This window comes from Suricata suricatta, chromosome 5, assembly GCF_006229205.1.
Source record: "Suricata suricatta isolate VVHF042 chromosome 5, meerkat_22Aug2017_6uvM2_HiC, whole genome shotgun sequence".
Classification (NCBI taxonomy): Eukaryota; Metazoa; Chordata; class Mammalia; order Carnivora; family Herpestidae; genus Suricata; species Suricata suricatta.
Window position 1 is genome coordinate 73,588,658 of NC_043704.1, and position 16,184 is coordinate 73,604,841.

Below are 16,184 nucleotides of genomic sequence, written 5' to 3' on the forward strand. Positions count from 1 at the left end.
TATAAAACATTGAGATGTAATTCTCATTTCCATTACTTTTCCTTACTGTTTATTGAGCAGCTTAGGTCTTGTGATTTAGATGGTGATTAACCTTTTAAATTCCTAGGATATAGTAGAAAGAATTTGTGCATGGCTTTATTTTTAGGTGAATTTTAAAATATGTTTCCCCTTAGTTTATTTTTAGTACTTAATATCTTGATATTTTAGGATAGCAAAATATTTTAAAATATTCAAGCACACATTTTTTAAAAAATGGGAGGTAGTAGAGAAGCAGTTTTGAAACCTGACTTTGAAATAATCAGAGCTTCGTGCTCTTTTTTAAATAGTGTTTTGTGGACATATAAAGTTTTGCTTGTTTTTTAAATTAGAGTTTGTTAATGAACCTAATCTGTACTATTTCTTTATTCTTTTTGTTTCATTTTTAGGAGCTGTTTGAACTTCCGGTAAGTGAAGAATGTTTACTTGTTACTTAAGGATATGTGTTTTAATTCTAAAAAAATAATAAATGCTTTGTGCATCATTTGAAATTATATAGGCTATTTATGAGATAGGAATCGTTCGCCAGTTTCCATTTTCTTCTGCTTTGCAACGGATGAGTGTGGTTGCGAGGGTGCTGGGGGATAAGAAGATGGATGCCTACATGAAAGGAGCGCCTGAGGTCATTGCTGGTCTTTGCAAACCTGAAACAGGTAAGGCATCAACTAGGTTTTGAGTGAAATTCTGATATTTTTGTAAGCTTGTAATTGCAGTTTTAACAATGGTGTTTATTTTTTCCTATTTAAAAGTTCCTATTGATTTTGAAAAAGTTTTAGAAGAATACACTAAACAGGGCTTCCGTGTAATTGCTCTTGCACACAGAAAATTGGAGTCAAAACTGACATGGCATAAAGTACAGAACATTAGCAGGTAAGGTGGATGAACAGTTTTTCTACAGTTTTTCCAGTGATGTATAGTTTGTGTGTATATGTCATGTACAATTATATGTTGTATTTATTAAATATTTTTTATTAACATTTTTTGATTAATGTTTATTTACTTTTGAGGGAAAGAGTCACCATGAGTAGGGGGAAGGCAGAGAAAGAGGGAGACACAGAATCTGAAGCAGGCTCCAGGCTCTGAGCTGTCAGCACAGAGCCCCATGTGAGGTTCAGACCCACGAACTGTGAGATCATGACCTGAGCCAAAGTCAGTCACTTAACCAACTAGCCACCCACGCACCCCAAGATTTCATTCTTTTTGATTGCCGAGTAATACTCCATTGTGTGTGTGTGTGTGTGTGTGTGTGTGTGTGTGTGTACACAAATACATGTATATATGTATATAGATGTACACATATATCTATATACACGTATCTATCTATATAAACCCCATCTTCTTTATTCATTCATCTGTCGATGGACATTTGGGCTCTTTTGGCTATTGTCAATAGTGCTGCTATAAGCATTGGGGTGCTTGTGCCCCTTTAAAACAGCACTCCTGTATCCTTTGGATAAATTCCTAGTAGTGCAAGTGTTGGGTCATAGGATAGCTCTATTTTTAACTTTTTGAGGACCCTCCATACTGTTTTCCAGAGTGGATGCACCGTTTTGCATTCCCACCAGCAGTGCAAAAGAGATCCTCTTTCTCCGCATCCTTGCCAACATCTGTTGTTGCCTGAGTTGTTAATGTTAGCCATTCTGACAGGTGTGAGGTAGTAGCTCGTTGTGGTTTTGATTTCTGTTTCCCTGATGATGAGTGATGTTGAGCATTTTTTCATGTGTAGATTGGCCATATGGATGTCTTCTTTGGAAAAGTGTCTATTCATTTCTTTTGCCTATTTCTTCACTGGATTATTTATGTTTTGGGTGTTTTTTTTTTTTGAAATTTTATTTTATTTTTTACTTTATAAAGTTTCATTGTTTTGGGTGTTTTTGAGAATTTCTTTATGGATTTTGGATGTTAACCCTTTATCTGGTATTTCATTTGCAAATATCTTATTTAATTCTTTTAGTTTTGCTGATTGTTTCCTTGGCTTTGCAGAAGCTTTTCATCTTAATAAGGTCCCAGTAGTTCATTTTTGCTTTTGTTTCCCTTGCCTCTCGAGACATGTCAAGGAAGAAATTGCTGCAGCCAAGGTCAAGGAGGTTGTTGCCTGTTTTCTCATCTAGGATTTTGATGGCTTCCTGTCTTATGTTTAGGTCTTTCATCCATTTTGAGTTTTATTTTTGTGTATGGTATAAGAAAGTCGTCCATGTTCATTCTTCTGCATGTCACTGTCTGATTTTCCCAGCACCATTTGCTGAAGAGACTATCTTTATTCCGTTGGATATTCTTTACTACGTTGTCAAAAATTAGTTGGCCATACATTTGTGGATCCATTTCTGGGTTCTCTATTCTGTTTCATTGATCTCTGGGTCCATTTTTGTGCCAGTACCATACTATCTTAGTGATTAAAGCTTTGTAATACATCTTAAAGTCTGGAATTGTGACACCTCCAGCTTTGGTTTTCTTTTTCCAGGATTGCTTTGGTTATTTCAGGTCTTTTCTGGTTCCATACAAATTTTAGGATTGTTGGTTCTAGCTCTGTAAAGAAGGCTGGAGTTATTTGATAGGGATTGTATTGACTATGTTGATTGATTTGCATAGTATTGATATTTTAACAATATTTTTTGTTTTTCCAGTCCATGAGCTTTTTTCCATTTTTTTGTGTGTCTTCAATTTCTTTCATAAGCTTTCTGTCATTTTCAGTGTGTAGCTTTTTCACCTCTTTGGTTAGGTTTATTCCTAAGTATTTTTTGGTTTTTGGTGCAACGGTAAATGAGATTGAGTCCTTGATTTCTCTTTCTGCTGCTTCATTATTGGTGTATAGAAATGCAACTAATTTCTGTACATTGATTTTATATTCTGTGACTTTGCTGAATTCATGGATCAGTTCAGGCAGTTGTTTGGTGGAGTCTTTTGGGTTTTCCACATAGACTATTATGTCATATGTAAAGAGAAAGTTTGACTTCTTTCTTGCCAATATGTATGCATTTTCTTTTTGCTGTCTGATTGCTGAGGCTAGGACTTCCAGTACTGTGCTGAACAGGAGTGCTGAGGTTGGACATCTCTATTGTGTTCCAGACCTTAGGGGGAAGCTTTCAGTTTTCCTCCATTGAGGATGATATTAGCTGTGGTCTTTCATATATGGCCTTTATGATGTTGAGGTATGTTCCTTCTTTCCCTACTTTCTTGAGGTTTTTCTATCAAGAAAGGAGGCTGTATTTTGTCAAATGCTCTTTCTGCATCTACTGAGAGGATCGGGTGGTTCTTATCCTTCCTTTTATTAATGTGATTTATCAATTGATGATTTTCAGATATTGAACCACCCCTACAGCCCAGAAATAAATCCCACTTGATCATGGTAAAGAATTTTTTTAATGTATTGTTGGATTTGATTTGCTAGTATCTAGTTGAGAATTTTTGCAGGCATGTTCATCAGGGAAATTGGTCTGTAATTCTCCTTTTTAGTGGGGTCTTTGGTTTTGGAATTAAGGAATTGCTTGTCTCATAAAATGAATCTGGAAGTTTTCCTTCCATTTCTGTTTTTTGGAACAGCTTCAAAAGAATAGGTATTATTAACGCTCCTTTAACTGTTTGTTAGAATACCCCTGGGAAGCCATCTGGCCCTGGACTCTTGTTTGTGGGAGATTTTTGATTACTGATTCAATTTCTTTACTGGTTATGGGTCTGTTCCAATTTTCTATTTCTCCCTGTTTCAGTTTTGGTAGTTCATATGTTTCTAGGAATTTATCCATTTCGTCTAGTTGCCTAATTTGTTGGCATATAATTGCTCATAACACTGTCTTATTGTTTCTATTTCTGCAGTGTTGGTTGTGATCTCTCCTCTTTCATTTGTGATTTTATTTATTTGGGTCCTTTTCTTCTTCTGTTTGATCAGTCTGGTCAGGGGCTTATCAACTTTGTTAATTCTTTCAAAGAACCAGCTCCTGGTTTCATTGATCTGGTTTCTTTGGGTTTTTTTTCAATATCACTGATAATCTGTATTATTTACCTTTTCATGCTGGTTTTGGCTTTATTTGCTGTTCTTTTTCCAGCTCCTTTAGGTGTAAAGGTAGAGTGTGTATTTGAGACCTTTCTTTCTTCTTTAGGAAGGCCTGGATTGCTATATACTTCTCTCTTATGAAATCCTTTGCTGCATCCCAGAGATTTGGGGCTGTCGTGTTTTCATTTTATTTGCTTCCAGGTACTCTTTAATTTCTTGTTTAACCCATTCATTCTTTGGTGGATGTTCTTTAATCTCCAAGTATTCATGGTCTTCCCAAATATTTTCTTGTGGTTGATTTTGGGCCAGTGTGTCATTCAAAGCCATTGTTTCCTTGTTGATTTTTCTGCCTAGGTGTTATGTCTATTGCCGTAAGTGGGGTGTTGAAGTCCTCTACTATTATGGTATTATTATTAATGACTTTATGTTTATGATTAATTGATTTATATATTTGGGTGCTTTCACATTGGGGACATAAATAATTACCCTTAATTATGATATAATGCCCTTCTTCATTTCTAGATCTTTATTTTAAAATCTAGTTTGTCTGATATAAGTATGGCTACTCCAGCTTTCTTTTGACTACCGTTATCATGATATATGGTTCTCCATCTCCTTATTTTTACGGTCAAATGCTCCACCCCTGAGCTATACCTCCGTCCATCTCCTTATTTTTAAACTGCAGGTGTCTTTGGGTCTAAAATGGGTCCCCTGTAGCAGCATATAGATGGGTCTTGTTTTCTTATCCATTCTGATACCCTGTGTCTTTTGATTGGAGTGTTTCGTCCTTTGACATTTAGAATGAGTACTGAAAGGTATGAATTTAGTGCCATTGTGTTGCCTGTAGAGTTGGAGAGTTTCTGGTGATGTTCTTTGGTCCTTTGTTGCTTTTGGTCTTTTTTGTTTTGCTTCGTCTTTTCTCCACTCAGAGTCCTCCTTAAAATTTCTTGCAGGGGTGGTTTAGTGGTCATGAACTCCTTTAGTTTTTGTTTGCTTGGGAAACTTTTTTGTAAAAAATAGTTTATGGTCAAGTTTGTTTTCATGTAACACCCAGTGCTCATCCCAACAAATGCCCTCCTCCATGCCCATCACCCGTTTTCCCCTCTCCCCCACCCCCATCAACCCTCAGTTTTTTCTCAGTATTTAAGAATCTCTTACGGTTTGCCTCCCTCCCTTTCCTTAACTATTTTTTTTCCCTTCCCCTTCCCTATGGTCCTCTGCTAAGTTTCTCCTATTCCGCATATGAGTGAAAACATGGTATCTGTCTTTCTCTGCCTGACTTATTTCATGTAGCATGACACCCTCGAGTTCCATCCACATTGTTAGAAATGGCCAGATTTCATTCTTTCTCATTGCCATGTAGTATTCCATTATGTATATAAACCACATCTTCTTGATCCATTCGTCAGTTGATGGATATTTAGGCTCGTTCCATGATTTGGCTATTGTTGAAAGTGCTGCTATGAACTTTGGGGTACATGTGCTCCTGTTCATCAGCACTGCTCCCTTAGGTAAATTCCTAGCAGTACTATTGCTGGATCATAGGGGAGTTCTATTGTTTTTATTTTTTGAGGAACATCCACACTGTTTTCCAAAGTGGCTGTGCCAGTTTACATTCCCACCAACAGTGTAAGAGGGTGCTGTCTGGGAAACTCTCTTGCTATTTTGAATGACAGCCCTGCTGGATAAAGAATTCTTGGCTGCATATTTTTGCGACTTAGCACATTGAATATATCCTCCCACTCCTTTCTGGTTTGCCAAGTCTCTGTGGATAGGTCTGCTGTGAACCTGATCTGTCTTCCCTTATAGGTTAACGACTTTTCCCCCTTGCTGCTTTTATAATTCTTTCCTTGTCTGTGTATTTTGTGAATTTGACTATGATTTGCCTTGGTAATGGTTGGTTTTTGTTAACTCTAAAGGGAGTTCTTTGTGCTTCTTAGATTTTGAGGTCTGTCGCCTTCCCCATGTTAGGAATGTTTTCTGCTATAATTTGTTCACATAAACCGTCTGCCCCCTTTTTGCACTCTTTATCTTCTGGGACTCCTAGGATTCAGATGTTATTTCTTTTTAATAAGTCACTGAGTTTTCTAAGTCTTGTATCATGCTGTTTTGCCTTTGTTTCCCCCCTTTTCCCTGCTTCATTATTCTTCTTGATTTTGCCTCCTTATTGCTGATTCGATGCTCTGCTTTGTCCATCCTTGCCGTCATGGCAGCCATTCGAAATTGCATCTCAGTTATAGGATTTTTAATTTCATCCTGAGTAGATTTTACTTTTGCTGTTCTAGTTCAGACATCCTTCTTGTTGATTAAGCCCCTGGCTGTCATTTTTTCCTGTTCTTTCTTTTGGGATGAGTTCCTTCATTTTCTCATTTTGGAGGAAGAAAAAAGTTAATAAAATAAAAAATTAAAAACAAAAATCAAATAAAGGAAGCTAGATCCTAGGTGTGTTTTGGTCTGCTTGTTGAAAGAAGCTTGCTAGAATAGAAAAAAAAGGGAAACCGAAGAAAAAACAATTAAGAAAAAATTTAAAAATTAAAAAAATTGTAAAATAGAATAAACTGAAATAGACACTAAAAATTAAAAAATATAATAAAGAAAATAATCTTTTTTTAATTTTTAAAAGAAGATAAAAGATTTTCCTTCTGTATCCAAGAAAAAGAAAAGAAAGGAATAAAAATTTGAACAAAGACATAAGCAAAAAAAACCCCACAGAACTAATAAATGAGCCAGCACACAGAATGAAACACAAATGATGTTTACATCCAGTTTCCCCAAAACTGAAACTATGAAGCCCTCTAGAGACCATACACAAAGCAGTATTGGTCTTCTAGGGGATGTGCTTACAGGGTGCAATTGGACAGGGCTTGGTGTAATGGCTCCATTCTCCACTAGGCGGGACACTGTAGCTTACTGGAACGGATCAGTGTGGTGTGTGTGCCCATGCACTTGTGCAGGAGAGGTGGAAGTGGCTTCACCCAGCTCCATAGTTTCTGGCACAGGAACTTCAGGATCTCACTAGCCTGCTATCAAGCACCCCTGCCTTGTCTCGGCCCTCCATCCGCTCCCTGCCTCTACCCTCTCCATGTCCCAGCCATCTATCTGCCAGGCGGCACCTCCTTCCAGAGTTTTATCTCAGATGGGGTTGTTCCATACGCCACCCCCACCCCCACCCCCACACCCACCCCCTGTCCTGGAACCACTCCGACTCTCTCGGGGCGAGTCTCGCTGAACAATGGCTGCGTACCTGCTTGCCCCAGAAGACATTTGTGTGATAGCACAGTGGCAGAGGTTCAGAGATCGTGGCTCATCACAACACACAGCCAGTGCCAGGGTTCGCCGTACTCTGGTATCTCCGTCTCAGTACCAGCAAACGTGGCTGCTCCCTGGGGTCTACTGGGACTTCTGCCTTTGTGAAGGTTGTATGGACTCTACTAAATCCTCTCCAAGCAGGGGAACCACTTCTCCCCGTATTTCACACAGACCCCTCAGACCATGCTGCCTGCTTCCAGGGGTTTGCCCTTCTTCCTCTCCAGTACCACCAGGCACTGAGCTCCGCTGTTTATAGAATCCTGGTGGTATTGAAACCCTCTCCTTTCTTCTTGTCAGTGATTTTGGGGAATAGATTTCTTGTTCAGTCCCCTGCAAGTGTTTTCACTTTTTCTCTTTCTCTCCAGCTACTTTCAGAGGAGTGTTTTTCCTGCACTCTCCTCTTGTGCCACACTCTCCCCTGTGTCCTCTCTCTGCAAAAAACAGCTCCCTACCCTCCATGGCTTTTCTCTTCCTTAGTTTGCCTCTCTGCACCATATACCTGCCGAGTTCTGTGGCTCAAGTTATTCAGATTGTTGTATTAATCCTCAGGTCAATTTCCTGAGTGTGCAAAATGGTTTGGTGCTGATCTAGCTGTGTTTCAGGGACGAAACAAGCTGAGGATTTCCATGTTGCTCTGTCATCTTTCCAAAAACCCTATTAAATATTTATCAAATGTATGGAATTATATCTTACGCAGTTTTTGTTTTAGGTGATTGAGATACAAGTACAAATCTGTAAAACCATTCTCAGTTTGTTAAATATTTAGTGACTACGTATCAGGTGGTTTTAGGAACATAATTATGTTTGAAAACATAAACATAATTCTATAGTAGTTTGTTTTTCCCAAATAATCTACCTGGTTTTGCCCAGTTGTTCAAACCAAGTATTATTTTGGCCAGAGTAACATGAACCATAATACCAATTGCCACCATTCCCCCCTTTCCTGCTTCCAAAAGTCAAATGATATTACCATCAACACATTTACTTTTCTCCAGTCCTTTCCTCTCTCTAATTTGTGTTTCACTGTGCCTCCAGAGATTTTTTTTAACCGACCAGTCTCTAGTTGGAATTCTTTTTTTTAATGTTTCTTATTTTATTTTTGAGAGAGAGAGAGAGAGAGAGAGAGAGAGCACAAGTGGGGGAGGGGGAGAGAGAGAGGGAGACACAGAATCTGAAGCAGGCTCCATCCAGGCTCTGAGCTGTCAGCACAGAACCTGATGCAGGGCTCAAACCCATGAACCAAGAGATATCACCTGAGCTGAAGTCAGACGCTTAACCTGCTGAGCCACCCAGGCATCCCTCTATTTGGAATTTTTATTCTAGTAGATGGCTTTCCATCATCTACTGGAAGAGTTTACCATCAGGGAGATGCATCAGGAAAGAAAGAAAACAAAACACATAACACTTAATTAAAGGGTGAATTATACAAGCAGATAAGAATTAGAAAAAGGCATACAAATGGCTGATGAACACATGAAAATGGTGGTACGCTTTATTTAGTTCTTCGGTGAACTATAAAATGAAACCACAGTGAGACATCACTCGTCTCCTAAGGTTGGGAAAATTGAAAATATGATAATACCAAGTGTTAGTGATGGCTTGGGAAAATTTTAACATACTGGTACTACACTATTGTAGATTCATCATTAACATGTGTAGTATCTTTAAAATTTAAATTTGCTTATACAGTTTGACTCAGCAAGTGCAATTCTAGGAATCCAGATTAAAAAGCTATTTCTATGGTGCATAAGGTTCATGTTTAAATAGTGCAAATGACATAATACCAATAAAGCAGTGGCTAAACTGTGGGCTGTTATGCTGTTAATAACAGCTCTTCCTGTCAAAGTAGAGCATTCCTATGAAATTGTTTCTAAGCTGAAATGGCTTAAAGTGAAGAAGCAGTTACCATTAATGTAGGTGGAAAAATTTTTGAGTGCTTCCAGACCCCAAAACTAATCTCTTTGAAGCTTTTCTGATAGCTTAGGACACATCTTGCTAATGCAGGCACAGAATAAATCAAGATAGAGTAGGAAGCTCACAGACGCAGTTCAAAGCTATGCGGCTTGATGCTGAGATGCTGATTGTAATCCCCAGGGAAGGAACTTGGGAGCACCCTCTCACTGCTCAAAGTGTGCTACTTCTAAAATGGCTTGCTGCAAAACACATGTGGAATGCTATTTTTTGCCTCTTGTTCTTTTTTCTTGAAAATAAAAAATCCTCTTCAGATTTCTTTTGGTTAATGAAAACGAGTACTAACTAACGTAGGTCTTTCATAAAAGCAAAATGGCCTAATGTGAACTTGGGAAAAGTGGGAGGTCCCTATATCTCAGGCACACTAAGTGAAGAGTAGCACGATGTGTATATTTGTAGTACAATCCTGTTTTACTGAGTGGAAACCAAGGAGTGCAGTGGATAGCCCAATAAGTAAAAGGAAAAACTACATTAGGAATTTTGCCTATTAAAACAAGATTTGGGGGATGTAGTTTAAGTATGAATGTTTCAAAAAAGAAAGAAAGAAGCAAACAAAAGCACTAGCCAGATCTGATGGATATGCGTGGTTGGGAGCTACATGTGTACAATGTTAGGTTCTAATTCCTTTGAAGGGCACATTAGGCTCTTCTTTCTCTACAGGTTCACCTTTTGCTGGGACCTTTAAAGTCTAACTGCCAATTTGTCTGCAGTTCTTAGGCCTCTCATCTTCAGACATCCTTGCATGCTCTTGAATAGGGTGCTCCTTCTGCCCAGAATATCCTGTTCCTGTTTCTTTCTCTTCTCTCCTTTCACATGCTTCAACCAAGACCCTCTTTGTATTTCCATTCGATCTTTTAAGAGCTGGTTTTGGCATGTATGTCATACATAGCTTGAACCTTTCTATCTTGAGTTTTAATATTGTATTATTCATTTGAGAACAAAATTGCCATGACCTGTGTCATTCATTGGAGAGTAAGGAAACCAGTAGCAGCCATGGGAAAACAGCTTGTAGTGCTTTGACCCCAGAGTTTCACATCGGTACAGCTTTGTTCTTTGAATGCATTTTTAGGCTTCCTATCACTACCAGCACTGTCATTTGTATTGTTGCTTAACTGTTCTTTAATACCTTTATCACCCATAGTTATAAATTATATTTCAAAAAGTGTTTATGTTTTAGAGCTGTGTACTTAAAGCATCCTTATTGAATTTTGTGTAGAAAAACCAGTTGGTTATTGCCAATTTGAAATTTTGGTTCCTAATCTCAAGCCTTCTTTCTCCATTGAAAAAATATTTCTGAGATACAATTCTGGTAACTTGAGATGTCTTAAGAATTCCTCCATCTCCATGACAATGCTCACTTTATTTTTGCATGCATCTCTGCTTGCACGTCTGTTTTCTCACACAAAACAAAACAAACAACAAAAACAAAAAAAGAGAGAAGAGAATCCTACCTTTTCATCTTTGACCTCCCAGTAACTGGTAGTACTACTTGGTGCAGAGTGATTACTCAATTTTTGAAGAAATAGCAACTTGATAGCTATTAAATATTTATAAATATTTTCAAGAGACCCATTTCTGGGGCCCGAATAAATCTCATTGTCAGACTGCTAACAGTTTTTATATCACACTTCTTGTATCAAGAATTTGATCAGGAGGCACATCTGTGGCTCAATAAGTTAAGCATCTGACTCTGATTTCGACTCAAGTCATGATCTCCGTTCATGAGATCGAGCACTGAGTTGGGCTCTGCTGAAGCATGGAACCTGCTTTGGATTCTTTCTCTCTCTCTGTCCGTCCCCTGCTTGCATGCACGTTCTCTCTCTCAAATAAATAAATAAATAGTGTTTAAAAAAAGAAAGAATTTTATCATGACTTTTCTAAAATTCATCAAAGGCTTGATCACAGTGAATCCAATATAACTGTTGATTGTGCTTGTGTCAAATTTTTTCCTTTTCTCTGGACATTTAAGTTAGGGTATGTTGCATGGGGGAGCAGAAAAGCATATATTTACTTATGCTTATTCATTTTGTGGGCGGAATACAAGATGAACATTTCTTAGTATTACAAGTGTTTCATGTCTTACAAAGATAACATTTCCTATTATCCTTATTACATTTCCAAGGTTAAAGTTTAATTTCATTTATATCTCTTAGGAATTGTTTTTCCAGATATAAGTTTGAGGAATTGAACTCAAACACACACCTGTATGGTTTATTCAACATATAAAATGGTTTAATTTATAATTTATGGGTAATTTAAATTGCTTTATCAATATAAAGAGAACAGATTCAGTTCCATGGTGTGTTAAAATTTCTAAACCATCATGTGTTAAAATTTCTTTTTCTCCAGAGATGTCATTGAAACCAATATGGACTTTATGGGATTAATCGTAATGCAGAACAAATTAAAGCAAGAAACCCCTGCAGTACTTGAAGATTTGCATAAAGCCAACATTCGCACGGTCATGGTCACAGGTTGGATTTTATAAAAGGACACAGAAAAAATTGAATGTACCTCTTAGAGTTCAAGTTATGTGATATTGTGGAATGATCAGTTAGGTATAAAAGCACATAGTGGCTTCATCCTCCCAAGCCCCATTTCAGCTCAGAATATTCTTCAAAGGTATAGGATAACTTTGCAGTACTCCTTTAAGGGCTAGCAAATTCTTTTTATAGAAATAGTAAAACGGTGAAGGGCATACTGTAAAAATTGAGATACTGCTCCTTTTTGTTACCTGCCTTTAAATCCTATATTACTTAACAGTAGTTATTTTATCTTGTGTTATTTGCAGATTTGTTTCCTCTACTAGAATATAAAATGCGAGAGGGTGAAAACAATGCTTTGTTCATTTTGGTTTCTTCTGCAGTTTTTAAAAACTGTGCCAGATGTGTGAAAAATGAATAGTAGATATTCATTAGAATTATATTTTTATGTATAAGAGTGTGTTCATTATCATTGCTTGAATGCATACTAGTGAAGATAGCCATTGTTGATTTGTTTTTGATTTTTGACTACCACATCTAAATGATTCTCCTGGTGGTGTTATTATGCTCTTGATAAATACTAGGCTATTCCCCTTCCTTCGCTTTGTGACATTGTGGCAGCTCTTAAGTGTTTTTTCCTAGTATATAATCATAATTAAGATGGTCACTTTATGGCTTTATGTATTCACTGAGCCTTATATGGAAAAGGCATGTGTACGTTTTTTTGTTTTAGACTCAGATCCCTCTAATAGTATATTTACTACTATGTAGCTCCAATAGATACATTTATTAGCATCTCAGCAATTCCTTAGTTCTGATGATTCCTTCTTCAAAGTACTTTCCATCTCTCTCTCTTCCCCCTCTTCCTCTGTTGTGATAAACTATGGCTTTGGTCCCAAGGGGGTCACTCTTGTCATCAGAGGATGCCCTTGGAAATAGTGTATGGGAATTGGGGGAAGAAATAATATTGCCCTTCTGTTGTGGCATCATTGGATGTACATTTTCTTCTCTTGAGCCTGTCTTTTCAATTCTTGCCTTTTTATGACTGAGAGGTTCTCTTTATATCTTGTAAAGATTGTATTCTTTTTTTTTTAATTTTTTTAATGTTTTTTATTTATTTTTGAGAGACAGAGACAGTGCGAGCAGAGGAGGGTCAGAGAGAGAGAGAGGGAGACACAGAATCTGAAGCAGGCTCCAGGCTCTGAGCTGTCAGCACAGAGCCCGACGCGGGGCTCGAACTCACGGTCTGTGAGATCATGATCTGAGCTGAAACCGGACACTCAACCGACTGAGCCACCCAGGCGCCCCAAAGATTGTATTCTTGTTACCTTGCTTATCTTTTTGTTTTTGTAATCCATTCTTTTTTTTTTTTTCTGTGATACTAGGCGTTGTTGTACAGACTACCAGTCACTCCTAAGTTATTTCAACAAATAGTTTTTGAGCACCTGCTCTGTGTGTGACATGGTGCCAGGCATTGGTGGGTGCTACTAGTGCATGGCTGAGGAGATTTAGGATGTATCTGACTTTAACAAATGTGGGTGAGAGTGGGCTGTTTAGCATATGTGTGCTTGAATTATTTGAGGCTTCCTTTGAAGCCTCAGTATGTTCTGATTCTTGGTATTTTCAAGCTCCAGGGAGGGGTAAGACCGTATATGATCTTCATTTTGCCAAGCCCGGTTATGGGGAAATAGATATTCTTGATAAGTATTTCTTGTTGAATGCATTTATGTTTCCATTTTAATTTTAACATATTTTCCATATTTTGAACATTAGGTGACAACATGTTGACTGCTGTCTCTGTGGCCAGAGACTGTGGAATGATACTACCTCAGGATAAAGTTATTATTGCTGAAGCATTACCTCCGAAGGATGGGAAAGTTGCCAAGATAAATTGGCATTATGCAGACACCCTAACACAGTGCAGTAATTCATCAGCCATTGACTCAGAGGTAATGTCAAGATGATTTTTCCCTTTTGAAGCTTGCTTGTTTGAATTTAGTATGAAGAAATAAAAAGTGGTGCATAAAAATACAACACAACACAAAATAAATGAAAACAGACGCCTGTGCTCTCTCCTCAGAGATTGATTCATTAGGACTAGGTAAGACCCAGGTACCTCAAATTGTGATACTTAGCCAAAGCTGAGAAGCACCATTTTAATGTATAAGAATCCCAGTTATTTATCCTATTTTAAAAGTCATAAATGATACAAGTGGTCCATAATGTTTAATTCTATCATTATTTCAAATTGAAGTTGATATTTAGCCTTTGTTTTTTTTTAAATAAACATCATTGGATGATTACCTTAAAATTGAATTTCTTTTCACTTTCAAAAAATGTTAAACTTTGTTTTATGTAAAATATCAAATGAAAGAGTTTAGTTTTAGATCTTATTTATTTATATGTTTATTTTTGAGAGAGAGAGAGAGAGAGAGATATTGAGACAGAGCATGAGCGGGGAGGGACAGAGAGAGAGACACACACACAGAATCTGAAGAAGGCTCCAGGTTCTGAGCTGTCAACAGAGAGCCTGATGTGGGGCTTGAACTCATGCACCATGAGATCATGACCTGAGCCGAAGTCCGATGCTCCCAATAGATCAGATATATTTAAAATAGGAATGTATTACTCTGTTTGGCTGCCTAAATATTGTTTTGAATGTCTTATACACAGGCTATTCCAGTTAAATTGGTCCATGATAGCTTAGAGAATCTTCAGGTGACTCGTTACCATTTTGCAATGAATGGAAAATCATTTTCAGTGATACTGGAACATTTTCAAGACCTTGCTCCTAAGGTTAGTGGCTGGGTTTATGTATATATATGTTCAAAAGAACACATTGTGACTAGAATTTTAAAGAAATTCATATTTTTTCCAGTTGATGTTGCATGGCACTGTTTTTGCTCGTATGGCACCTGATCAGAAGACACAATTAATAGAAGCATTACAAAATGTAGAGTGAGTATTGGTATTTTATTTTTATGAATTTTAATTTTATTTTCAAGCCCAGAAAAGTAACTGATATTTCATGTATATAGAATTGTCACCCGCAAGATAGGTGAAGTGTCTCTTTACAGGAAGCTTATGTGCTCATTTATTTAGCTAAAATAAAATTCCACAATTCCTTTTCCAGGTAATATCTTTTAGGTGGAATTCATTTACTCAGCTTGTAGAAGTTTTAAAGAGAGAAATCTTTACTGATAGCCTTAAAAGTAGGTTACTAAAGGCTGTACAGGCCCAGGACCTTTGCTCTAAAAGTTAGGAAATTAAGTTGCTAAGTAGTGAATTGTTTGCCCAGTTTGTGACAGAAATGGGCCAATAACCCAGGTCATTTGACTCGCAGACTGGTGCTATTTGCACAGCAAAATGCCTGTGGTCACTGTGGTAAAAAGATTCATCAGTTTCAGTGGTGAGGTCTTGGTCTGTCAGCTGTTCATAATGTATTGGAGAAATCTTTTTTTTTTAATTTTTAGTAAATTTTTTCTTTAATGTTTGTTTATTTTTGAGAGAGACAGAGTGTGAGCGGGGGAGGGGCAGAGAGAGAGGGCAACTCAGAATCTGAAGCAGACTGCAGGCTGTGAGCTGTCAGCACAGAGCATGATGCGGGGCTCAGACTTGTGAAGTGCAGATCATGACCTGAGATGAAGTCGGACGCTTAACTGACTGAGCCACCTAGGCACCCCTGGAGAAATCTTAAGTTAAATGGTCACTTTAAAAAATTAATCAAAATCGTAACGCAATTTTTGTTTCTCAGTTACTTTGTTGGAATGTGCGGTGATGGGGCAAATGATTGTGGTGTAAGTATGGTTTCTGTGATTTATAATTCTTTCTCTACCTAAGTTCCATTCAGAAAAATTAACTACTTGTCTTCTTCAAACCATTAGGCTTTGAAGAGGGCACATGGAGGCATTTCGTTATCAGAGCTTGAGGCTTCAGTGGCATCTCCCTTTACCTCCAAAACTCCTAGTATTTCCTGTGTGCCAAACCTTATCAGGTAGCACAGATTGAAAAATTTCCCGTTATATCTTTGTGGCTTGCTCTAATAATATAGAAAAAAATTATAGAAATGAGTCTATGAGTTTGTTGTAATGGTATATTAGTATATTTGATCTGTACCTTAATTACCAATTAATGGTTGCTACTCTTCATCTCTTTTAGTTCTGTTTTGGTTTCATTCTTCTGGTAGAAAAGTGCTTTGTTGTAGCTGTTGAATGTTGCTGTTCATCTGTTAGGATAGAATTGTGATTTGGAAGAGGAGTTCGAAATGCTTTTATTCACATGCCAACATTTGTTTTCACAGGGAAGGCCGTGCTGCTTTAATGACTTCTTTCTGTGTGTTTAAATTTATGGCTTTGTACAGCATCATACAGTATTTCAGTGTTACTCTGCTATATTCT

The 16,184-nt window shown here is 37.5% G+C and overlaps 1 protein-coding gene across 4 annotated transcripts in view; it reads left to right on the forward strand.

The window, feature by feature from the left end:
* The window catches only part of ATP13A3 (ATPase 13A3), an 85,893-nt gene that overhangs the window by 45,971 nt on the left and 23,738 nt on the right, over nucleotides 1–16,184 (forward strand). For all 4 annotated transcript variants that reach the window (XR_003908703.1, XM_029939616.1, XM_029939614.1 and 1 more), the window contains 10 exons: nucleotides 426–443; nucleotides 536–689; nucleotides 786–906; nucleotides 11,654–11,778; nucleotides 13,561–13,736; nucleotides 14,461–14,583; nucleotides 14,666–14,745; nucleotides 15,542–15,584; nucleotides 15,672–15,781; nucleotides 16,088–16,184. Coding sequence is in view for 3 of the 4 variants with exons in the window: in XM_029939616.1 (XP_029795476.1) it covers nucleotides 426–443; nucleotides 536–689; nucleotides 786–906; nucleotides 11,654–11,778; nucleotides 13,561–13,736; nucleotides 14,461–14,583; nucleotides 14,666–14,745; nucleotides 15,542–15,584; nucleotides 15,672–15,781; nucleotides 16,088–16,184 (1,047 nt within the window). In the remaining variant the exon portion in view is untranslated. The remainder of the gene's footprint in view (nucleotides 1–425; nucleotides 444–535; nucleotides 690–785; nucleotides 907–11,653; nucleotides 11,779–13,560; nucleotides 13,737–14,460; nucleotides 14,584–14,665; nucleotides 14,746–15,541; nucleotides 15,585–15,671; nucleotides 15,782–16,087) is intronic.